We start from the raw sequence: 26,970 nt of genomic DNA, 5'->3' as shown, positions 1-26,970 counted from the left end.
TTTTGTGTTTCTTTTATCAGAGCATGCACTAAATGAGGAGCTCCATTGCTACTTGCAGATTGACTTCAGGAGGACTCAGCGTAAATACAAAGTGGAGGTATAGCATAAATACTACACTGCATAAAACACGAACCAAATTTTTTAGGTGGCCACTAAAAAGCACGAATGCTATCTAACCGAGTCAGGGCAGGAGCGCAGCAGGAGGTCCCGAGGAGTAGGGATGGGGTGCGTCCGTAGAAAGCATGCGCGTCAGCGACGGGTGTATACGCGTAAATGAGGATAGTGGAAGAGCACACTTACACATATGATACTTTCACTATCATTCCAAATTCATTTCAGTATGATGTGCACTGACAATAATTATTCATATTTACACTCTCATTCCTTCACGAAAAATGTTTCACATCGTATTTTATCTTTAAATTTTCTATTTGGTACAACGGTCTGCTCGAGTGAACCCGTTAAATCACCTATATGAGTGACTTGTTTACATTAAAGTGTCTAAAAAAACACTAAAAAAAATACCCCGATATGCGCGCGAATCACCAACCTTAAAATTACTAGCCGCGTCTTCTTTCGACTTCACCACGGAGGCGATGAAGGAAACGTCGCATGTAGAGGAATAAATCATTGAGTCTTCTTAATTTGGCCAGTTAGAGTGCTCCTTTAACCGTGTATATTCGGCGATAACCGATTGGGATCACATAAAATGCGTTTGCCATGTAATTTTATAATAAAATTATGCGCATCTACTTATTTCATAGTTCTTCTATATTCTTTCTAATGATAGCCAACAGTTGCCATCTAAATTCATACAATTATACGCACTCATGTCAAGATTTTTCACTTCATGATGTAGAGGCAGGGGTTACTCTTGACCTGCGGAACTCACTTTAGAAAGAAATCGTCTGGAAAAAGTAATATACAATAATAACCGCATGCACATGACTGGCGATAGTTCATGTTGATCCCTTAGGAATTCTTCGCGACGAATCGAAGGAGTGGGGCCAAAATGAAGTCCTCGTTGCCAGAGGCGGACTGGCCTGGGCGGGAAGGCAGGGATTCGGCAAGTGAGCCACTAGGTGTTGGCAAACGTTTATGGCATGGAGAATTGGCTTTTACAACCCAAGGAAAGCTAAAATATCTTTGAAATAAATAACATTTGTATTAATAATGTCCATTATGGGAAAAATCAATATAAAAAATATTTTCAAATTTGCCACTTTTCCATATAAATGTAAATGGAGTAAAGTTTTAAATTCATATTAACTTTAAAAAATAAGGATATATTTACAACTACAAAACCTCAGTTTTTTGTATTTAACTTTTACAAAATCGTTGACACGTATTTAAAAAAATGATTTTTTGGAAGAACACTGCTTTCATTTTTTAAATTGTGGCTCGCAACATGATGCCCAACTGGGCAAGTAGCCCGATGGAATCAAAACAACCTAGAGCATATTGGGCGTACATGACCTAGAGCATATTCATTATATTTTTCAGTTTTACATATATATATATATATATATATATATATATATATATATATATATATATATATATAAGCGCCGATCCATAGTATAGTCAAGGCTAGTAGACTTGGACGGTTAGAGAAATCGTAAACCGTAGTTTCGGTTTGTAATATAAGCCGGTTTCAAACGGTTAACAGAAACCAAACCGAACCAAAAAGTGGCTACAAGTATTTTCTATTGATTATTAACGTGTTCTTCCAAAGTAAGTTTTTAAGACAGAGACATGGGAAATCATAATTTCGTTCAAAAGTGAAATAGCAGATCCCCAATACTTAATCTAAAAAGAAATCATTACATATAGTTCGGGCTTTGTTTCAAAATATATAAGGATATTCTGAAAAAGTTCAATCCAGTGTCTGTTTCAAACCGAATAGAACCAATTATGATTTGTTTTTTGAAATAAACCGACATATTTGGTTTGAAACTTAAACCGTACCCAAACCGATTAAGCGCTTAACAAATATTTTGGAATGTAGTTAGTCTTTCAATTGTCTATCGTTATTTTGAACGCATCGGGCCACTTGAGCAGTTGGGTATTATGTTGCCGGCAACAATTTAAAGAATGAAAGCATTGTCCTTCCAAAAATCACTCTTAAAAACGTGTCAACTTTCGTTTAAAAGTTAGAAACCAAAAAATGAAGTTTTGTAGTTGTCTCAATTTTAAAAGTTATTAATATGAATTTAAAACTTTACTTCGTTGGTATTTATATGGAAAAGAGGCAAATTTTAAAATATCCTTGTTTTAACAATTTTTTTTTCCATATTGGACATCACTAATATGAATATTTACTTCTAAACTATTTTAGCTTTCTTTGGATTGTAAGGCCAATGGCTTGAGTTTCAGGTTGTTTATATTTTAAGTTTTATTTTTCTACATTTCACAAAAATAAAACTTCCATACAAAATAACGCAATAAACAAAAAAATGTGTTTAAAAAGTACGTTTGAGTGCGCGGGCCACACATCACGTCCTCGCGGGCCACCAGTTAGAGATTTTTATTTCCCCAATATCGAGTAGGCTGGATAAAATGTTGAACTCGACAATCTGCAATGTATATTAGTAGCTCGTGAAAGAATACAATTATAAAGAAATACCCGAAGAGATACATTTAAACTGTAGTTTCATATAACATTTAGCCTCGATATCTAAGCAGGATGTTAAACTTCCTCATAGCTAAATGCAACAATAACACCCACTAATACTACTTTTGTCACTCATTTTCAGCGATTTATTTTGAAAATTTAGATTTGAATTCTCTTCACTATTGTTTCTACATAACACTTTCTATTTTAAATTTTATTATGACCGATGGAATCGTCAAAGTGTGCATTTTACTGAAGACACTTCACACCAAGTTTTTTCCCATTTAATTAACAGCAATGTCTTAAAAGTAGTGGGATAAGCGTTGGTTTTATCTCCCGGTGGTCCTGAATTCGATTCCCGTTGGGTAATTAAAGGAAATTTTTATCATTTCTAATATTGATACTTTCAATGTAAGGTAACGTGAAAAATATTCAATTTCTCTCGGTCTTAGTGTCGAGACGACTTTCTTCAGTGCACCCGCAATAGAAAAGTAAACTACGAAACACTACAACATGACGTCAGTCATATTAACCGTAATTCGTACTGTCAGGGAACGTAACGTGTTTAGGGAACAAGTATAAGTAAAAAATACGACTGATCAAACACAAATGTCATTGTTTCCGAGCAATTGCTTATAAGTTTTTACTACTACTACTACTGCCAGAAGTATTAATGTTTTAAGCAATTCACAATTTCAGATACATTCCATATCATCAAAAAGACTTGAGCTTCAAAAACTTTATAAAATATGTAGCCAAGTCTCGACTTTTCAATAATAATAATAATAATAATAATAATAATAATAATAATAATAATAATAATAATAATAAAGGAATAACAAAATTACAATATCAATTATGTAAACAATACCATCCAATAAAGAAAAACTAATTGCCACGATGGGATTCGAAACCGGATCTCTGCCATACGAGTTTCATTCTTTAACACTCTTCTACAAATTCCTCATGCAAAGATAAGACAATAAACTAGTAGTTACGGAAGATAAAAGTACAACTTGCTATTTCTACACGAAATGATACAATTTAAAGAATGCGAAAATAATGTCTGCAGGTTTTCTTTCCTTGAAAATTAGAAGTGAGGAAAAATAGTAATGTAAATCGGAACCATCGTTAAAAACAATGAGATAGCTTCTACTTGAAGAACGTTTCGTGATATTTTCCTCATTGGTGAGGGTCTATATAATTTGTTTTTGAGTTAAAGAAGGAATTTTCGTCTAAGTCATTGTGACACTCACATAAGGAACCTCTCCTTATACGAGCATTAGTATCTTGTGTATAGTCTTACATGTAACGATTTTAACTAGCTAATAGTTTGCGTGGAAGATGAAGTGACGCGGTAGTCTGTTCGACTCACCCGGGTTCAAATCGCGGCCAGGTTCAATCTTTTTCAAATGTTTCAATATCAATTTCAATAAATACTGAGTGTGACAAGCAAGATCTTCTTCTCTCCAGAAAGAAAAAGACGTTGGAATGAGGAGCATTGGAGGAGGTCTGTAAATGGAGGCCATCATTTAGAAACTTATTTCCAGTAGTTATTCTAGATTTGATATTTTCATCTACTTTCAATCATTTTCTGATATATGCGTGGTCAATATTTTTATTTCTCTGAATATACAGTGTATAACGAAATAATACATTACATACACAGCAATATTGAGATTAATATATGGTTTTTATTTGACAATACGATTCGAACCATAGAGATTCATCTTAGAATGGAGAACTGTTTCGTTAGCCACCTACTTTACAATTTTACCTGCATAAACACTTGGATCAGGGCTACCAACTGCTGTCAGTGCTGAGAAAAGTAACGTGTAAGTTTGGTTGCATCTGTCCAGGCGTTCTCACAACTGCGAATGTTCTGGACCTTGGTAATGGAATTAGAGCACTTAGGGGGGAGATACTTTTGCTGGTGGCTGTGCTTGGAATGGGAAGATTAGGTTTTCGTGGCGTGGTGCTTCAGCAGGTCTATACCATCGCAAAGTCTCTTCCGATGACCAGTAGCACTGTATACCCACTCCATTGACACAGGCGACTTCGTCAATTCAAATAGTTGGTAACAATTTTTGAAGTGGCTAGGAGCACCATTAGAAATAATTATGATCTTTTCTGCCTGTGATTGCAGCTCTTGAAGAATTTTGCGTATTGCCAACAATGCATGTGCTGAGTTATGTCCTACAACTGCATCTATAACTGCAATACTTGTAATCTATTGTAAAAACACGTGGCTCTTGTTAAAATTGAAACTTGCTCATTGCTTCAGTGATACGCTAATATTTCTTGTGGCAGAATCACAGACAGTGTTCAGCAAAGTCACAGCGAAGCACTAAAGGTAGTTGTTCATCCTTGACACTTCCCCTTTTCCAATGTGTTTTTGTTGCAATTTCTTCAGATGTTAGTGTGTTACTGCTTTCAGTGTCCATTTCCCAAGTTTGTCAATGAAGTCAACGGGAACAGTTTTCTTAATGAGTTTATTTTCCTTCCATGTTGCATATGTAACCTCAAGAGTGTCACCTGCTATGTTTTCCAGATCAAGTGTCTGTAAGACGAATTACCCCTGTACAGCAGTACTACTCAACGTTTTTTTTCTCGCGTACCCCTAGACACAGTTCGCCATCCAATTGTGTTCCCCTGAAGCTGTTTAAAAGAAATTAAATCGAAATGAACTTACTATACTTAATACTATACTGTTGATTAAAAAGGGGGACAAATAGAGACCCAATAAAAGACAATCAGTGTGCCAATCAAAAAGACTTTACCGGGGGATATAGTGCACATCCGAAAAAAAAAAATAACATGGAAAATTTCAAAACATATGGGATACATCCAGTTCTACTAAGGTGGATTTTCCCCTAGTAATTCGTTCACTGAGGACAACGTTAAAAATTCAAAAACTAAAACTAACTTTAGAACGTACTACATGTATTTTCTCCAAGTATGATCATTCAATAAATATTGGAAATATACTTATTTTAGGATTATGTACCCCCAGAAACATCTTCGTGTACCCCCGGTTGAATAGCACTGCTTTACAGGGCAGTCACGACATTCCTCAAACAAAGAATCACTCGTTATATATCACAGACTTCTAACGACTTTTTATGTCACGCGTTCAAATAAGTAACTAAGAGTTATCGCGCAAGGTTCAAAATAGGTACAATATTTATAATACAGACATCTCGAGATGGATGTGGAACCACCCACATAGATATTAGTGCATAAAATTTTAATCTTCTAATGTGGGATATTGAATGCTCCTTCTTGTATATGGCACAAGTTCCTTTACTACTGGTCATGTATCTTTTCACTTCTGCTATTTTTTCTTCTGCTGCTGGTATAGAGATAGTATCCTTTTTTGTTGATGCTCTGGCAGGATTCCTACTGGTCAGGGAAATCAGGGAAGTCAGGGAATACTCAGGAAAAATGGCGCAGGTCAGGGAAACTCAGGAAAAATAACTTGAAATCTGGGAAGGTCAGGGAAATTTTATAAAATATGTTAAAAGAGAACAGTCCTAACATTAATTGTACACCAATTTCATTTTAGCCAACCATTAATGATCACAGTATGGAATGTTGCTCAGATTTTTATGCGTTGTAAGTGGAATGTACGTATGAACAATTGACTATTATTTATTTTTATAGAATAAATGTTTATATATTTAAACATTCACCGTTATTTATTCCTTATTTATATGTCAGCATCATTCGATACCTGTCATGAAAGTCAGGGAATGTCCTGCCAAAGGTCAGGGAGAAGTCGGGGAAATAGATTTCTCCATATCAGTAGGAACCCTGTCTGGAGAGAACAGTCCCATTTACCTTTTATATAAAATGATTTGTAATTTGAACATGTGCTTCATTCACAGGATGATTCTAATAGGAGCCGATTTTTGAAACACTTATTTTGAAGACCTCACATTTCTTGTTTCGTCCACCATATATTTTATTGCATATGGAATGTAGTGCAAAATTAGGGACAGTGGTATAATTGTTAGAACATGCATCTTTTAATTTTAGGATTCACACGATCAAGGGCGCCGATTTCTTTGTATTTGGGGGGGGGGGGGGCTATTCAGATACAGAAGGTATGTATATGAGGATTTTAAGACAAATTGCATTCAAATTATACAAAATATTGTATATTCATAAATGCAACACGGGGGCCACATGAGCTTTGGGGGGGGGGTGACACGGGCCCCCTTTCGCCCTTGCACACGATTCAACAGCTGGATTGATGTTTGATATAAATTCCCGGTAAGTCGCATGAAGAGTTCGGTAAGTTTTTATTTGGTTTACTGACCCAGAGCTGCACTAGTTTTCGCTGGGCATTCTTGATGCGTACAGCTTTCACTAACCTTAAAAAAAAAGTAATAATAAAAAATAAAAAAAAAAAATAAAAAAATAAAAAATAAATAAATAAATAAATAAACTGTCCTGTGGTTCTGTAGCTCCAGTCAGAAGACATTTCGAACTCAATTCTTTTCGCAAAATCTCCTACAACTCGATCAATCAACAGGATCCCCACAAAAGCTTACATTTGGTAAACTGCTTCCTTTGTTTTCTCTTGACAGCTTAATTGTATATTCATATGTCTTCCCTCTTATATGCTAGGATAAACACACAGAATTATCGGTATCGTTCCAAAATGTTCTAGAAGGTTGTTACGTTCTGGATTTACGTGGATGGTTCCATATTGTCCCACAAGACCTTTCATGATGTGGAAGGTACAAAATCCAGCAGAATAAAACATGTTTCAGCTTTGTTTAATTTATCGTTTCTATTCCGTCACATTAAGCACATTAGTATGGGAGTGGATTTTTTTATATATATATATATATAAAAACACTGCAATGAAGACATTAGCCACGGAAGTTAAAATATCATTATTATCTTTCAAATAAATATCTTGAACCGTTCGAGAGATAGAGCATGTAAATATTTTGCCGAAATTCGCACGTGAGAAAAAATTACAACCTTACAAGGTTCACTAGCGTGATTCTAATAAAGAAAATAAGTTAGATGTATCCAGAAAATACGTTAAATAAGCTAATGAGCACTCCCAGCTTAACCAAAAGCCTGGGAGGACAAATTATGACGTTGTAATTGTCAGACATTCAATATGAGAGGCCTTAAAAACCAGTTATTAATTAGTATTAATTAGTTCATTTAATATTTTGTTAGTATCTACTGACGTACTTTCCACATTTTGGAGTGCAGCTTCTCTTTCAACACCGAAGTTATATGAGACGTGGACCTACAGCTTAACGTAATATCCTAACAACATGAGCTCCCGCTGGAAATCGAACACGGTCCTGCTCGCCGAAGGCTGTTAGGCTACGAGACACGGACATCTTTCTCAGCTGAAGGAGGAGTAGAGGAGATTTTGATGTTTCCAATCCACGTAAATTTCTACGTGGTTAGGTATTATTTTATAAGTCTTAGGCCAGCTTTAGACGAAAGCATTTATCGTAGCATTTATCGTAGCAGATGTGCTGCCAAAAATCTCGTATAATATTCTATGGCATGAAAAGTATATTGTGCTTTTACATGGTAGCACTTTGATAAGCATTTTGTCGTGACGTAGCAAACAAATCACTGGAGAAGAGCGCAATTATGGCTCCAAAACTAAAAACAGATATTTCAGTCACTATTTCTTCTAAAGCCCGTTTTCGCATATGGTTATTATGATACAAAGGACTTTTAACGGTGCAGTTATACTATACAGATCCATAGATTTTAAAATTTACAGAAGAAATTTCTAATGTTTTAATAGAGTAGTGTATAAGTAATGGAAATATGGTGTGCACTTACATCTGAGATGCGTATTTATGTGGAAATATAGAAATTAAAGTCGAACCTGAAATGCACGTAATTTTCAATAAGCTGCCATAAAATTTTGGCAGGTCTGTAACTTCCCCATTTTGTATCGAAAACAGAACCCAACCATCCCCATCGGGGCTTCTAACCCATTCCCACTACTGCTGCTACTACTACTACTACTACTACTGCTACTACTGCTACCACTACTACTCCTATTCCAACTACTACTACTATCCGTTCCTACTCCTACTGCTATTCCTACTACTACTACTCTTACTATTACTACACCTACAGCTACTGTTACTATTACTAAGTACTCCTACTACTACTGTTACTACTACTTACTTCTCCTCCTCCTACTAGTACTACTACTACTATTATTACTACTACTACTACTACTATTACTACTACTACTACTTATACTATGGATCCGTATAGTAAAACTACACGTTACCACCTGTTAAAGTGAACCTGCACCGGAGAATGCAAGAGCACACCAATAAATGAAACGAGAAAGTTTTTTTTTAAAATGAATTTCTGTATGTATCGGTATAGTGAAACTGCACGCTTTGATGTTCCTCATATTTTTTTAATCAACATAATAATAGTACCCCTACTCTATAACTTTTTTCTTTACTACAATTCAATTTCCCACACATCGCTTCCTTTTAACACACCACGGCGCTGCAATCGGAGCAGAAATGCTGGGGAAAATGCTACGAAATAGAGCAGGTTCTATCGACAAGAAATGCCATAGGATATGCCATGGCATGGGAAATGCTATAGCATTTGCCACTTTACATGGTAGGATATCGATGATACGATTTTTGCTACGAGAAATGCTACGATAAATGCTTCCGTCTAAAACTAGCCTTACAAGCTTCAGAGACAGAATCCTTGGCTCCTTTTCAAGAAAATTACAGAAGAAAATTGAAAAAGAAAAACCAGAGAATGGAAAGCATTTAGAAATTGTTATAAACTTCTCTCGAACGCATCTTTTTTATTATGCGCTTCCCTAGTCAACTGCTTTAAGTTTGCAACAAGGAAGCAGGCGAGGTTAGATTTACATCGAATTTGCACCACCCGAGTATTAGGTATTATCATGGGTGTCAAGGTAAAAAAAAAAAAACGATCCCTCCGGGGCTTCTAACCCCCTTCGCTTGCTGACGCTCGCTCAGCTATGCTTTATAACGTAAGTAAATCACTCTTTTAAATCAATAAAGTTGTGTGCAAAGTCTTTCTCCTTCCTGGTGTCTCCAGCAACTCCCTCTCGCTATCTCCCACCTACATCTTATAACCCATCGCTTCGCGAGGAACCCACTTCTCATTCTCCTATTGGTTTATAACGTCATTGTTTATAAGGGTTATCAGAAATCTCTAGGTATATGTTGGAAAAAGCACAATTAATGCATTATATATTATATACAAGGGCAAATAAGTATTATTTTCATCTTATTCTAATGATAAAAGTATTATGAAAATTTTAAAAAATAATAAACTTGCCTTGGTCCGGGTTCGAGTCCACGCCAAACGATTTTTACCACTAGCTTACTTGCTAGCATGCTTGGCTACGTAAACCGACAGCATCTGGCGTTTGGTTTGTGCTATATGTATGCTATGTGATAAAAAAAAACGGACAACTCCGACCAATCAGAATCGTGTATTTACTTCGTATTGCTAGGGTCGAGCGTGATTTAAAAAATATGCCTCTTGAACATTCAAAGATGTATGAATTTCGTTTACACAGTGCAAAGTTTTCCTTTTCTGTGGGTTTAGAATTGTTATTTTGTGTATAATACTGCTTATAAATGGTTTCTACGTAGCGGGTAAGTTCATTAGTATTAATAATGTATTTTTATGTATTAAAACCACATGGGATACTTTTCTGTGTGTAAATTTTCTTGTGAGTATTCATTTCAGTCTAACATGTGCATTTAAGAATTATGTATATCCAATACCCCATACAACCCAAATTGGTCCTACAGTTCCGGAATTAAACCCATTTTTTTTTTTTTTTTTTTACCACTAGTTAGGTGGTGTAAAGTAAGTGATTACAGAGAGGTAAAATAATAATACATAAACCTTTATTTTCAGACGCAAAGAAAATGGACTTACGGAAGATTTTTAGCGATTGTGGAGATATACGGTCCATAAAACTGTTTCCTAATAAATCCAAACCCACGGGGAAACGACATGCATTCGTTAATTTCAGAGTACGTATAATCTCACTTACCTGGGTAGCAAGTGTAATAAGATTAAAGTAAACTTGTCAACATATATATGTATATCTTGATTTAAATACTAATTGAAATCCCCGTTCTTCGCACGGGAGATTAAGATTTATGTAATATATCATATTTGAAGGTAAATAAATAAGGAAGAGCAACGTCTTTGGCGTTGCCCCTGTCAATATGAATGAAATATATAAATATCCATGAGCGACACCTTAAGCGGTGCCCCTGTCAGTTCCCGGACTGTCTGTCATGTTCTTTCTTGCCTAAAGTTGGGCTCAAATGTCCTCAAGACTGATACCAATCAGTTTAGCTTTCCCGATAGCTATAGATTCGGTACTAATATCAGTTAATTTTGAACATGTTATTTTTCACACACCCCAGTCCCCATTGCGATAGGGAGAATATTTGGACTTAACTGTGTCGGGAGCTACTATCTATCTCAGCGACCCCAAAAACTAAGAATTTGACACTAATATTGGTCATTTGTACATGTTATTTTTCACGCCCCTCCCTCCCATAATAATGGGGGCTAATGTTAGACTTGAACAGCGTCGGGGATGTTATTATTCATCTCAACAACTCCGAAAACTATGAATTTAACACTAATATCCAGCGTCCCGGGTATTTATCGTCTTCCTTCATGCATACATTTGGACCCACCCATTGTTTGTCCACGTGTCAAGATTCGAAAAAAAAAAAAGCTTCGTATAAGGTTTGATCTGATGAAGATGTGTTCGTGTACGAATTTGGTTCTATTTGGTGGTTCTAGGTCACTTCTTTCTGTGAGAAAAATTGATGATAGATAGATATGGTCTGCCATACCCCAGCAGGACATTCAAGCCTTTTTTCGATGTCGGTGTGTTGCAGTCATTCTGACTGCCCATGGTTTGCTTATAGATTATTGACCGTCGTCATTTCTCCTCCGCTGTTATCAGGTTGTCATGCGTCACATAGAGCATTAAGTTTAATCATTTGCTACTTGTACCGTCCACAGCAAAAAAGCTGCAACATGAACATTAATTTAATTGTGAAACTACGCCAAACAGCGCAGGGAATCAACATAACGTGTAAGTGGCACGAATCACGCCAAGAGACACCTCGGCGTCCTCTCCTGCAGACTTATTTTGGAGCGAAAGACTTCGTCGTTTCACAATAAACCTACATGCTCATGTTGCAGGTTTTTTGCTGCGGACTGTACAATCAGATCTCTATCTCCCAACGCTACTATCTTCGCTCCTTCTTCGTGCGGGATTTTTAATAGTAAACAGTATATTAGAAGATTATAAAACAATATTGTGGGAAAAGTGTGAAAGTCGGAAGGTTTTTGTGCCTATTTTTTTTCGAGCGTGTAATATAAGGAGAGTTCAAAAAGAAACGAGCCGAAGGCTGTAATGTGCATACCGGTGATGGAATGGGAATATTGTTGCGTGTGGAACAAATAGACAGCGGAAGTTCACAACCCGTCGCTAGAGGTCACGTGTGCAAGCCACGTGACTTATAAAACTAGCAGAAGCAAACGCCAATCGTTCAGCGTGGTCAGTTGTGTTGTGAGCAGAGCAACAGTGAAATGGAGGCGTCAAAGGAAGAGCTAAGAGGTGTTGTTCGTTTTCTGACGGCGGAAGGAGTAGGGGGAACTGACATTCATCGAAGAATGTTACACGTGTCCCTTGCAAGGATCAAGGAGTAGCACCAACGCTTCAGAGAAGGACGGGTGTCGTTAGCCGATGGTGCACGGTCTGGAACACCACACCACATTACCGATGACATCGTCCAGCTGATTGATGCACTCATTACCCGGGACCGCAGAATTACAGTGAAAGCCGTAGCCGCCGAGGTCAACTTGAGCGTCGGAAGTGTGCACACCATCATGACGAGAAGACTGAACTGGCGCAAACTGTGCGCACAGTGAGTGCCCCACAGTGTTCAACCACAACAGGAAGCATGTCGAATGACCCACTGTCTTGATCATCTCCAGTGCTATGCTAGGGAAGGGAATCAGGTTTTTCCACGAGTGGTGGCTGGAGATGAGTCTTGGTGTCATCACTTCGAACCAGAATCGAAATGACAAAGTCTCCAGTGGAAGCATCCAGGGTCACCACCTCAAAAAAAAAAAAAAAAAATCCAAGGCCATCCACACAAGTGCAGGAAAGGTTATGCTGACGTTCTTCTTTGACCAAGAGGGCCCCTTTCTGATAAGACTTTCTGCAGCACGGGACAACAGTGAGTGCCAAGCGTTACGCGCAAACATTGACCAACCTTCGCCAAGCGATCAAATCGAAACGACTAGGTAAGCTCACCCGTGGGTCATTTTGCTTCATGACAATGCCCAACCTATACGGCCAACACAGTCAGGGCAGTCGTGCAGAAATTCAAGTGAGAGGTTCCCGGTCACTCTCCATACAGTCCAGACCTCTCTCCCTGCGATTACGTTATTTTTGGTTCCCTTAAAAAGGCTCTGAGGGCAAACGATTCACCTCGGACGACGATGCCCAGCAGTACGTTCGGAACTGGTTTGCAACGCAGCCCAGGGAATTCTACGAGACAGCCATTCACCGCCTTATGTCGCAGTGGGACAAGTGCCTCAACAGCTAGGACAATACTTCTAACATACAGGAAAGTGTGTTCCTCGGCCTCCGGCTTGTTTCTTTTTGAACACTCGTTATGCATTTTAATACAAAATTGAGATCAATGAGATATGTGGTAGTTTTTTTCAGGGATAACTTCCTATTTTTTCTCTGTACGTCGTGTTATAATTGCCAAAGATCGTCGAAGTACTCAGGACGTCCTTGTCATGTGAACAGCGGAGTGTTATTTGTGATGCAACGGACACAGCTACAGATATCCACAAGAAAATTGAACCGATGTATAGGGGAAGTGTTTAGCAGTGCGAAGTGTGCAGTGGTGGTGTAAGAAGTTTGAAAACGGACGAGGAAATGTTCAGAACAATGAGCGATCGGGCCGACCTCGTTCCTCCGTTAACACCAGACAACATAACGCATGCTGAAAAAATGGTGAAAGTGGATCGACGTGTTCACCAGAAGGACATTGTCAAGGAGCTTGACATTTTCAATGGTAGTGTTCGTGACATTGCTCACGATTCGTTGGAATACCATAAAGTGTCACTTGGTGAGTTCCTAAGCTTCATATTGTGTCAACAAGAGCAATCAAATTGTCATGTCACTGAATCATTTACAGCCTTACTTCGAGGAGGGCGACAAATTCTTGGCCTTATTATCATTTGCTAAGAAACGTAGATACTGTATTACACTCTCAAGTCAAAACAACAAAGCATGATGTGGAAACGTCCTGGTTCACCAGTAACAAAGAAATTCTCAACAACACCCTCGTCCGGTAAACTAATGCTCAGGGTGTTTTGGGACAGTCGGCGACCACTCCCACTGAATTTTTTTGTCAAGAGATGAAAGCAATGCAGGACGCTACTGCCGGACTCTCTCCCATCTGCAAGCTGCCATCGGAAAAGAGTGTCAGGATGTTCTGGATGTGTTGACGATGCGATTTTCCTCCATGACACTCAAAACCGCACATGGCCAAAAAAGCAATCGCCAAATTTCGCTCTTGGGGGTGGGAGATTATGAAGCATCTCCCTTACAGTCCAGAACTTGACCTTGGTCCATTGAAGAAGTTCCTAGCAGGACAAAGGTTCACGAATAATTCCGAAGCGCGAAAAGTTGTTCGTCGTTGGTTCCGTAATCAGCCGGACGCCTTCTATGCAGGGGGTATCGAGAAAATTGTCGTACTGTGGGACAAGTGTCTCAACAGATAAGGTAATTATGAGGAAAAATAGACAAAGGTACGTAGAATATTGTGTCTATCGTATTTTTCGTTTATGGTTTGTAATCTGGAAATAAATTAGTAGGCGCAAAGACTTTGATTTTTCCTCGTGTTTGTTTTTCATCTCCGAATGGATCTTTACTTAAATGGATTTAAAGCCAAGGACAGTATTAAACATCTTTTTTTTTGTGTGTGTGTGTGTGTGTGTGTGTGTGAAAAGGAAAGGCCTTCCTATATTTCTCTGTAACTCAGCAACCACAGTCTTCACTAGTGTCTGCGAAGTAGTCAACGCTTTCAAATTTCTAAACTAAACGACTTTTTCTTTTCTCAGGTGAAAGTTTCGTTTCTCCTCCGTTTTTCATTACACTGTTCACTCGTATATGTTCGTACTATGGTTTCGTTCTCCAGTGTCTCCCTGTCAGAGGAAAAATCATTCTACACATATGCAAGAGAAGACGTGATAGCCTTGTCTCCTAGCCTAGCACGTGTAGGAAATACTCATGTGGTTACTTGGTGTGCTTGCAGGAAATCCTGTTTCTTATGAAGGGTATGGATAAATGCAATTTTTTAAATGGTGCCCCTCGAGTTGTTGTTAAATCATCTTTTTTTTCATATTTGAGTAGCAGATGGATTTCATCTTCAAGTTTGCATTGTTATTATTTTTTTCATTATTTTCTAAATCGTAACGAATAGGGATGCGCACGAGACGAGATAACATTTTTCTGACAAAATTGGAGTCGAGACACAGCTCATCCAACAGAGAAGTGTACTTTTTTTGAGTCAAGACATCACTTTTACAGCACATTTTCGAGACGAGACAGCCTGTAGCGGTATTTGCTTATTCCTCACTTGAAGCATTCCGCTACTTTCACCATTAAAATGTAGGCGAGTGGGTGAGTGATAAGATAGTTCTTTTGTACCGGTACTTATTTTGACCTTAGTGGTTAGGAACATTACCGTCATAATAGCCTTGTACTATTGTTACCTTGCGAGTTCTCCCAGCTACACCCCGCCCGAATCCACCATGCAATAGTACCGTCTTTATTGCATACCGGACCCGCGCACTCACAAAGTTAACCTGTCACAACCATCACTTCCAACCTACTAAACCCAGAATTCGAAGACCAGAATGTGCTCGTGTAACCCAGTGTAAGGGTACAATATTAATCTGTATTCACAACGTTAACACTACAAATTAAATTAGACGTATGAACGGAACTTAGAGTTACTTGCTTGCTTAAAATGTTTTGTTTTCATGCATACAGGAAATAAAAAAAACACACACACACAAAGATATCATGCATAACTAGAAATTTATATATATGTTTCAATTAAATATCACTAAACACTCATGACAATTATTTTTATTTTATATTTAATTAAGGCCCTTTAGCTCAACTCGCGGTTCCCGTTCGCGTAAATTTCTTTTTAGAGGGGAAAAACTCTTTCAACAACCACTTATTTGAATTAAAAAGTTTTAGTCTGTCCTCCTCTCACGAGGCTACACCGCTCCAGCGCTCCGCTTCCATTTGTGACACTTATATTTCGCTACAATTCAAAGCCATCAATAACTTTTTTAATTACAAATTAAATAAATCGAAGCACCAAGTCTCTCCTGTACTTATACGTTTGACGTCTTCGTGTAGAATGAATGCACTGTTGCCAGTGCCTTCTCACAAAGGTGCTCCCAGCCACCATCACAACGCAATAGATAACGTAATAGTTAAAAATAGCCATGAAGCACTGTGATTAAGAATGCAGAGGGAGTAAATTTTATAATCATATTTGTAGAAGCGAAAGGATATTCTGCGTCGCAAAGACGCACACATACATATACACCAGGGGCTGCTAAATATGCGATTCGAACTGGCATTGGTCGCTGGAAGTGTGACGTTACGCGGAAGAGAGGAAATCGCGTCTTCTGCTTTTAGCATATACGTTTTGTATACTACGAGCATATTCTAATTTCATTTGATTGTTGAAACTACATAGAGATAAAAATATTACTAATTCTAACACTACAAATACGCAGGGTAAATTGCTGTATTATAATAAATTTATATTAACGTTATCATCCACTCATTGTTATTGTTTTATGGATATTGATAGGAAATGTTAGTGATAATTCTAATTGCAGCCCTCAGAAGTCACAGAACCCGGAATGCATTAATTGTTTTCCCTTGCACTGTGTTTCTTCATTGTTTGGGCTTTATTTTTTTTAGGTTGAGATTGCTCAAATAAATGGTCTTGTTTTTACATGTGTTTCTACTATATTTTGGGTTTAGTTCACGGAAAATGTGCCCGAATAAAATTCGTAAGCGCGAGTGCCAGGAGGCTAATAACTGTAAGTCTCATTAAAGGATCTGAGCCAGAACCTGACTAAGTACGAGCCTGAATGAAGGATGTGAGCTGAAGCAAAAATGAGTACAAGCCCTACCAACGCCAGTGAGCTCGAGTCCCACTGAGTGTTGAAGTCTGAGCCCAAGTAAGCGCTTGCCCGAAAGAGATCAGAGAGCACGAGCTCCAAGGAACCTAGTTAGTGCAAGCCTCATTGAAAGATATGAGCCCGAGGCCAAATAAACACGAGGTTCTACGAGAATAATGAGCATGACCACACTAAAGGTAATGAACCACATTAGTGAAAACCGCGCTGGTATCAGTGAGCTCGAGTTATATTGATGGTAGTGAGAAAGAGCCCAGCTGGCGGAAGTGAGTCAACACAAGTGAGCATGAGTCCAATCCAGATTAGTGTGCCCGAATCCAAGCAAGTGCGTGATCAAAGGAGACTAGACAGCACGAGTTCCAAGGAGCCTAGTGAGTTCGAACTTCATTAAAGAATGTGAGTCCTAGACCAAGGAAGCGCAAGCCTCAACGAGAATAAATAGCGCGAACCTCACTGAAAATATGGAACCCGAGCCCACATTAATACACACTGGTGTCAGTGAGTTTGAGCCCCATTGATAAGTGAGCTCGAGCCCAGTTGACGGGAGATAGCACGCGCGAGTGAGCAAGAGTCTAATTAAGATCAGTAACCCCGAACCTAACTAATCGCGTGCTCGCTCGAAATAGATTAGGGTGCGCGATCTCCAAGGAGCTTAGTGAGAGTGAGCCTCACTGAAGGATGTGAGACCGAGACCGAGTAAACGCGAGCCTCATTGAAGGATAGTTCAAAAAGAAACGAGCCGAAGGCTGTAATGTGCATACCGGTGATGGAATGGGAATATTGTTGCGTGTGGAACAAATAGACAGCGGAAGTTCACAACCCGTCGCTAGAGGTCACGTGTGCAAGCCACGTGACTTATAAAACTAGCAGAAGCAAACGCCAATCGTTCAGCGTGGTCAGTTGTGTTGTGAGCAGAGCAACAGTGAAATGGAGGCGTCAAAGGAAGAGCTAAGAGGTGTTGTTCGTTTTCTGACGGCGGAAGGAGTAGGGGGAACTGACATTCATCGAAGAATGTTACACGTGTCCCTTGCAAGGATCAAGGAGTAGCACCAACGCTTCAGAGAAGGACGGGTGTCGTTAGCCGATGGTGCACGGTCTGGAACACCACACCACATTACCGATGACATCGTCCAGCTGATTGATGCACTCATTACCCGGGACCGCAGAATTACAGTGAAAGCCGTAGCCGCCGAGGTCAACTTGAGCGTCGGAAGTGTGCACACCATCATGACGAGAAGACTGAACTGGCGCAAACTGTGCGCACAGTGAGTGCCCCACAGTGTTCAACCACAACAGGAAGCATGTCGAATGACCCACTGTCTTGATCATCTCCAGTGCTATGCTAGGGAAGGGAATCAGGTTTTTCCACGAGTGGTGGCTGGAGATGAGTCTTGGTGTCATCACTTCGAACCAGAATCGAAATGACAAAGTCTCCAGTGGAAGCATCCAGGGTCACCACCTCAAAAAAAAAAAAAAAAAAAATCCAAGGCCATCCACACAAGTGCAGGAAAGGTTATGCTGACGTTCTTCTTTGACCAAGAGGGCCCCTTTCTGATAAGACTTTCTGCAGCATGGGACAACAGTGAGTGCCAAGCGTTACGCGCAAACATTGACCAACCTTCGCCAAGCGATCAAATCGAAACGACTAGGTAAGCTCACCCGTGGGTCATTTTGCTTCATGACAATGCCCAACCTATACGGCCAACACAGTCAGGGCAGTCGTGCAGAAATTCAAGTGAGAGGTTCCCGGTCACTCTCCATACAGTCCAGACCTCTCTCCCTGCGATTACGTTATTTTTGGTTCCCTTAAAAAGGCTCTGAGGGCAAACGATTCACCTCGGACGACGATGCCCAGCAGTACGTTCGGAACTGGTTTGCAACGCAGCCCAGGGAATTCTACGAGACAGCCATTCACCGCCTTATGTCGCAGTGGGACAAGTGCCTCAACAGCTAGGACAATACTTCTAACATACAGGAAAGTGTGTTCCTCGGCCTCCGGCTTGTTTCTTTTTGAACACTCGTTATGCATTTTAATACAAAATTGAGATCAATGAGATATGTGGTAGTTTTTTTCAGGGATAACTTCCTATTTTTTCTCTGTACGTCGTGTTATAATTGCCAAAGATCGTCGAAGTACTCAGGACGTCCTTGTCATGTGAACAGCGGAGTGTTATTTGTGATGCAACGGACACAGCTACAGATATCCACAAGAAAATTGAACCGATGTATAGGGGAAGTGTTTAGCAGTGCGAAGTGTGCAGTGGTGGTGTAAGAAGTTTGAAAACGGACGAGGAAATGTTCAGAACAATGAGCGATCGGGCCGACCTCGTTCCTCCGTTAACACCAGACAACATAACGCATGCTGAAAAAATGGTGAAAGTGGATCGACGTGTTCACCAGAAGGACATTGTCAAGGAGCTTGACATTTTCAATGGTAGTGTTCGTGACATTGCTCACGATTCGTTGGAATACCATAAAGTGTCACTTGGTGAGTTCCTAAGCTTCATATTGTGTCAACAAGAGCAATCAAATTGTCATGTCACTGAATCATTTACAGCCTTACTTCGAGGAGGGCGACAAATTCTTGGCCTTATTATCATTTGCTAAGAAACGTAGATACTGTATTACACTCTCAAGTCAAAACAACAAAGCATGATGTGGAAACGTCCTGGTTCACCAGTAACAAAGAAATTCTCAACAACACCCTCGTCCGGTAAACTAATGCTCAGGGTGTTTTGGGACAGTCGGCGACCACTCCCACTGAATTTTTTTGTCAAGAGATGAAAGCAATGCAGGACGCTACTGCCGGACTCTCTCCCATCTGCAAGCTGCCATCGGAAAAGAGTGTCAGGATGTTCTGGATGTGTTGACGATGCGATTTTCCTCCATGACACTCAAAACCGCACATGGCCAAAAAAGCAATCGCCAAATTTCGCTCTTGGGGGTGGGAGATTATGAAGCATCTCCCTTACAGTCCAGAACTTGACCTTGGTCCATTGAAGAAGTTCCTAGCAGGACAAAGGTTCACGAATAATTCCGAAGCGCGAAAAGTTGTTCGTCGTTGGTTCCGTAATCAGCCGGACGCCTTCTATGCAGGGGGTATCGAGAAAATTGTCGTACTGTGGGACAAGTGTCTCAACAGATAAGGTAATTATGAGGAAAAATAGACAAAGGTACGTAGAATATTGTGTCTATCGTATTTTTCGTTTATGGTTTGTAATCTGGAAATAAATTAGTAGGCGCAAAGACTTTGATTTTTCCTCGTGTTTGTTTTTCATCTCCGAATGGATCTTTACTTAAATGGATTTAAAGCCAAGGACAGTATTAAACATCTTTTTTTTTTTTGTGTGTGTGTGTGTGTGTGTGTGTGAAAAGGAAAGGCCTTCCTATATTTCTCTGTAACTCAGCAACCACAGTCTTCACTAGTGTCTGCGAAGTAGTCAACGCTTTCAAATTTCTAAACTAAACGACTTTTTCTTTTCTCAGGTGAAAGTTTCGTTTCTCCTCCGTTTTTCATTACACTGTTCACTCGTATATGTTCGTACTATGGTTTCGTTCTCCAGTGTCTCCCTGTCAGAGGAAAAATCATTCTACACATATGCAAGAGAAGACGTGATAGCCTTGTCTCCTAGCCTAGCACGTGTAGGAAATACTCATGTGGTTACTTGGTGTGCTTGCAGGAAATCCTGTTTCTTATGAAGGGTATGGATAAATGCAATTTTTTAAATGGTGCCCCTCGAGTTGTTGTTAAATCATCTTTTTTTTCATATTTGAGTAGCAGATGGATTTCATCTTCAAGTTTGCATTGTTATTATTTTTTTCATTATTTTCTAAATCGTAACGAATAGGGATGCGCACGAGACGAGATAACATTTTTCTGACAAAATTGGAGTCGAGACACAGCTCATCCAACAGAGAAGTGTACTTTTTTTGAGTCAAGACATCACTTTTACAGCACATTTTCGAGACGAGACAGCCTGTAGCGGTATTTGCTTATTCCTCACTTGAAGCATTCCGCTACTTTCACCATTAAAATGTAGGCGAGTGGGTGAGTGATAAGATAGTTCTTTTGTACCGGTACTTATTTTGACCTTAGTGGTTAGGAACATTACCGTCATAATAGCCTTGTACTATTGTTACCTTGCGAGTTCTCCCAGCTACACCCCGCCCGAATCCACCATGCAATAGTACCGTCTTTATTGCATACCGGACCCGCGCACTCACAAAGTTAACCTGTCACAACCATCACTTCCAACCTACTAAACCCAGAATTCGAAGACCAGAATGTGCTCGTGTAACCCAGTGTAAGGGTACAATATTAATCTGTATTCACAACGTTAACACTACAAATTAAATTAGACGTATGAACGGAACTTAGAGTTACTTGCTTGCTTAAAATGTTTTGTTTTCATGCATACAGGAAATAAAAAAAACACACACACACAAAGATATCATGCATAACTAGAAATTTATATATATGTTTCAATTAAATATCACTAAACACTCATGACAATTATTTTTATTTTATATTTAATTAAGGCCCTTTAGCTCAACTCGCGGTTCCCGTTCGCGTAAATTTCTTTTTAGAGGGGAAAAACTCTTTCAACAACCACTTATTTGAATTAAAAAGTTTTAGTCTGTCCTCCTCTCACGAGGCTACACCGCTCCAGCGCTCCGCTTCCATTTGTGACACTTATATTTCGCTACAATTCAAAGCCATCAATAACTTTTTTAATTACAAATTAAATAAATCGAAGCACCAAGTCTCTCCTGTACTTATACGTTTGACGTCTTCGTGTAGAATGAATGCACTGTTGCCAGTGCCTTCTCACAAAGGTGCTCCCAGCCACCATCACAACGCAATAGATAACGTAATAGTTAAAAATAGCCATGAAGCACTGTGATTAAGAATGCAGAGGGAGTAAATTTTATAATCATATTTGTAGAAGCGAAAGGATATTCTGCGTCGCAAAGACGCACACATACATATACACCAGGGGCTGCTAAATATGCGATTCGAACTGGCATTGGTCGCTGGAAGTGTGACGTTACGCGGAAGAGAGGAAATCGCGTCTTCTGCTTTTAGCATATACGTTTTGTATACTACGAGCATATTCTAATTTCATTTGATTGTTGAAACTACATAGAGATAAAAATATTACTAATTCTAACACTACAAATACGCAGGGTAAATTGCTGTATTATAATAAATTTATATTAACGTTATCATCCACTCATTGTTATTGTTTTATGGATATTGATAGGAAATGTTAGTGATAATTCTAATTGCAGCCCTCAGAAGTCACAGAACCCGGAATGCATTAATTGTTTTCCCTTGCACTGTGTTTCTTCATTGTTTGGGCTTTATTTTTTTTAGGTTGAGATTGCTCAAATAAATGGTCTTGTTTTTACATGTGTTTCTACTATATTTTGGGTTTAGTTCACGGAAAATGTGCCCGAATAAAATTCGTAAGCGCGAGTGCCAGGAGGCTAATAACTGTAAGTCTCATTAAAGGATCTGAGCCAGAACCTGACTAAGTACGAGCCTGAATGAAGGATGTGAGCTGAAGCAAAAGTGAGTACAAGCCCTACCAACGCCAGTGAGCTCGAGTCCCACTGAGTGTTGAAGTCTGAGCCCAAGTAAGCGCTTGCCCGAAAGAGATCAGAGAGCACGAGCTCCAAGGAACCTAGTTAGTGCAAGCCTCATTGAAAGATATGAGCCCGAGGCCAAATAAACACGAGGTTCTACGAGAATAATGAGCATGACCACACTAAAGGTAATGAACCACATTAGTGAAAACCGCGCTGGTATCAGTGAGCTCGAGTTATATTGATGGTAGTGAGAAAGAGCCCAGCTGGCGGAAGTGAGTCAACACAAGTGAGCACGAGTCCAATCCAGATTAGTGTGCCCGAATCCAAGCAAGTGCGTGATCAAAGGAGACTAGACAGCACGAGTTCCAAGGAGCCTAGTGAGTTCGAACTTCATTAAAGAATGTGAGTCCTAGACCAAGGAAGCGCAAGCCTCAACGAGAATAAATAGCGCGAACCTCACTGAAAATATGGAACCCGAGCCCACATTAATACACACTGGTGTCAGTGAGTTTGAGCCCCATTGATAAGTGAGCTCGAGCCCAGTTGACGGGAGATAGCACGCGCGAGTGAGCAAGAGTCTAATTAAGATCAGTAACCCCGAACCTAACTAATCGGTGCTCGCTCGAAATAGATTAGGGTGCGCGATCTCCAAGGAGCTTAGTGAGAGTGAGCCTCACTGAAGGATGTGAGACCGAGACCGAGTAAACGCGAGCCTCATTGAAGGATATGAGCCCGAGCTTGAGTAAGAGCGAGCCTTAGCGAGAATAGTAAACGCTTTTCCCACTGAAAGTAATAAACTCATTGCAAGCCCCACTGACGTCATTGAGCACGAGGTCATTAATGGTAGTGACCCTTACTGTAATTCAGATTAGTAAGCCCAAGCTTTATTGAGTGTAGTGAACCTAAACCCAATAAACGTGTACTCCAATGAAATGAAAATGAAAATGAAATGAAATGAAATCTTTAAGTTTTACGTCCCACGATTATGCCGGTTAGGCTAAAGGAGACGCTGTTTATGAGAAATGAATGAAATGGTGGAATGAAGAAAGTGGGACGAACCGAGAGAATCCCAAGAAACCCACGAGCACGGTGTTTGTCCACCACAAAGTCCACACGGCGCGAGTTGGGATCGAACCAGGGACCTCAACCACCGGAGGTGAACACTCTACAACTGAGCCACCGCGCCTCCACCCCCAATGAAATTAGTGAGCACGAGCTCCCAGCAGTCTAGTCGCCCGATCGCCCCCCTGGATACACCCCTGCAATCGATTAAATTATATGTATTACTTAAACTCTTGGGGGGTATTTGCCCCCTCCTGCCCCCCTAAATGATGCTCCTGTGTGTTCGTTCTTAACAATTCCATACCAATTCGATATATGCAGAAAAGAAATTGCATAAGGGCGGAACTTTTTTTTCTTACAGATAGTTTATGAAGTTCGTGTTGTAAGTATGTCTCACAATCTTTCGGTAAGAAATGAATAAAATAAATATTAGCATTGTTTACATCGACTCTGTCTGCGCGTTTTCACCGAGAAACTCACTGTCGTTGTATCAACAACATTTTAGGAAAGGGTTGCTATGTTATACATGGAGTCTTCCTTTCTCAATTCGGACATTGAGCAACTACAAAGTTATTTTTATTCATTTTTGTCTCAATAAATTACCCATTCTGTAAAAATTTCACGCATCGACACCGTTTACTGTATTCCCTACAATGTGTTTGTTTCGTGCTCTCTTCCACGTGACGTCACGTCTCGCAAGAATTCTGGGTAATTTTTTCTCTCGATAGCAGAAAATGTGCTACCTGTAATACTGTATATACATTGCATATACACTTTTGTCTGTTTGCGAAGAGAAATTTCTCAGAGCTGCCTTTGTACGAGGTTTACTTAGAAAGTTAATTTTTTTTAGCTAATAATAAATGAGTTATCCTTTAATGTTATAAGCCTCAGATCTTGTCTCGTGCGCATCCCTAGAACGATAGTTTCACTGAACGAGCAGTCTGATAGTTTCACTATTAGTTTCACTTCTATTTTTATTCCTCCTGTCGAAGGGTAGAAGCCTGTGGGAAATATATGTTGCGTAATTATTTTCTGTTTTTATTCATTGTTATCAGTTTGAACATTGGGGATGTCTAAAATTGATCATGCCTGAAAGCATTAATTTTGTGATTAGGTTAATCATGACGTTACTTAGAATGCTAATTGTGACGTTTTATTCAACAGGATTCCAATGCAGTAGAATTAGCACTAGAAATGAAAGGAGCCACATATAAAGGTCAGAAGTTGACAATCTTGAGATCCGTACAGAACCCAAAGTGGAGATGGAATGAAGGATTTGGAATAGAAGGGAAACGTCCTAATTTTTCTAAACGAAGAAGGCCGATACGAAGGAGGAAATACAGTTCTAAACGAGGAAAGCCCACATCAAGAAAGAACGAGAATCCAGTTGGACCGCCAAAATCTTCCTAAGAAGAGATATCATCGCAACAGGGTAGGAAATACAATTTTAAGTATTTTGATTTAAATATAGCCGTTAGAAATGTTGTTATTATTTAGTTATTTTGGTTCACTGTCTTCTGCGGATTGCATTAGTAACTAACTTCTGAGTGAAATGTTTTTTGATTAGATTGATTGATTTTTACGTCCCGTTCAGCAGCGAGGCTATATGAGACGTGGACCTACTGATCAACGTGGAATCCGAACCACATGAGCTCCCACCGAAAATCGAACCCGGGTCTCCCGCGCCACAGGCGCGTTCGCAAACCGCTTAGCCACGGAGGAGCTCTCTGAGTAAAATGTGTTTAAAACTAATTTAACATTATAATCGCTAAATAGATCGTATGGAATAGAATTTAGAAAATAAAATTATTATAACTTTGTTTTATTTGTAAAGTATAACTTAAGCCTCGTGCACTTCTGTTCACAGAAACTTAAACTTGGATTCGCTTAAGTTAGAGATCTGAATTTACGTATAGCCTCTTATTAAAAATAAGGAAATGCGTGTTTGAGTGTTTTTGCGAAAAATTCCGCTTCTAAGGTGAAAAGGGTTGAGTAATTTGAATAATATTGAAATACCCCCTTATTTATCCACAAAGTGCCAAATGTAGGGATTTACGTAAACTAGAGATGGAAAATAACGATATATAAACTGTTAATTAAAAATAAGAGAGAATACGTGTTTCAGCTTTTTCCAAAATTCCACTTTTAAGGGAAAAAATGGAGACTATTTCCGTAATGTTGAAATTTCCCTTTTTTATTCAGAAAACGCTTAATATAAGGATTAATCTTAAGTTAGAAGTGTGGAATTCGGGTATATAAACTCTTTATTAAAAACAAATGAGTTCAGTTTCACATTTGTAAAACTACGATAGCGGTCAATACGAATTCAATATTGAAACATTTATAGCTTCTGGCTACAATAAAGGGATAATGTGCGAGAGAAAACCTGTTCAACTAATGCTGAATCTATACCCAAAACATCTCCTATCTCTTTTAATTATCTCTTACAACCACTTCTATGTAGGAATCAATATCGAAACGAATTAGGGATGCGAACGAATCGAGTCGAGTCGAAATTTAAGCCTGTCTCGATAAAATGTTGTCTCGACTCGAAAATATGTTTCTGTCTCGACTCGACTCGATGTCCCGAAATTCGAGTCGAGACAAAATATACGAGTTAAAAAATACGCACACATTAGCCAGAACATTATGACTAACTACCTACTTATCAGTATGTCCAACTTTGGCACAGATAACAACGGCGACGCGTCTTGGCATGGACGCAATAATCCTTGGTAGGTCGCTGGAGAGAGTTGGCACCACATGTGCATATACAGGTCACCACATGTGCACAAAGAAAGCTAAATAAATTCATATTAAATGTTATATCAGTGTGTAAATACGGATGCGCACCAAAGCTCGAAAATTTAATACATTGTTACTCCTATATAGTCAGCATGTATCAAGCAATCGTTCAGCTTTCATTTGAGAGGATGGAAATCCCAAGCTCCTGAACAACTATGTTACTAGAGTAAAGTGAGGAGTATATTTATCTTACAGTGAACTGCTCCGATACCAAGTGACCTAACTCCAAAATTGAAATTGTCCATGAACAATCCATATTTCTTTTATGTTGGGAATCAAAACCATAACTACTGTATGTAGTTTATTGTTTTATGATTTAGTTTACAAAAATTCTTTTTAAACATACCTATCTATAGAAGTGACAGGTAGTCTCGTATCATAATATGTGGCGTACAACAAATGTTACATTATATATTATCTATAACTAGTGATACGCTGTAACACATTAAAGCCTCAAAATAGTTGAAGCGAATAATCCAGAAGTTATGTAGCCCTATTGCGTTCATGGGAACGAAAACACAATAAATATAACTATACTAAATTACTAGACTGCCAATTGCTTGTTCAGATAGTTTATGAAGTTCACT

At 39.2% G+C, this 26,970-nt stretch overlaps 1 protein-coding gene across 5 annotated transcripts in view; it reads left to right on the top strand.

Moving 5' to 3' along the window:
* The window catches only part of LOC145663904 (uncharacterized), a 59,718-nt gene extending 34,708 nt beyond the window's left edge, over nt 1–25,010 (top strand). For 4 of the 5 annotated variants that reach the window (XM_081730086.1, XM_081730088.1, XM_081730085.1 and 1 more), the window contains exons 5-6: nt 10,550–10,668; nt 24,743–25,010. In XM_081730086.1, coding sequence (XP_081586212.1) covers nt 10,550–10,668; nt 24,743–24,988 — 365 coding nt within the window. In that variant the 3' untranslated portion in view covers nt 24,989–25,010. The remainder of the gene's footprint in view (nt 1–10,549; nt 10,669–24,742) is intronic. The other variant, XM_081730089.1, reaches the window with a different exon arrangement.
* The last annotated feature ends 1,960 nt before the right edge of the window (nt 25,011–26,970 follow it).

This window comes from Thermobia domestica, chromosome 11, assembly GCF_964235325.1.
Source record: "Thermobia domestica chromosome 11, izTheDome1.hap1.1, whole genome shotgun sequence".
Lineage (NCBI taxonomy): Eukaryota > Metazoa > Arthropoda > Insecta > Zygentoma > Lepismatidae > Thermobia > Thermobia domestica.
The sequence above is the reverse complement of the archived record's forward strand: the minus strand, read 5'-3'. Positions and strand labels throughout refer to the sequence as shown.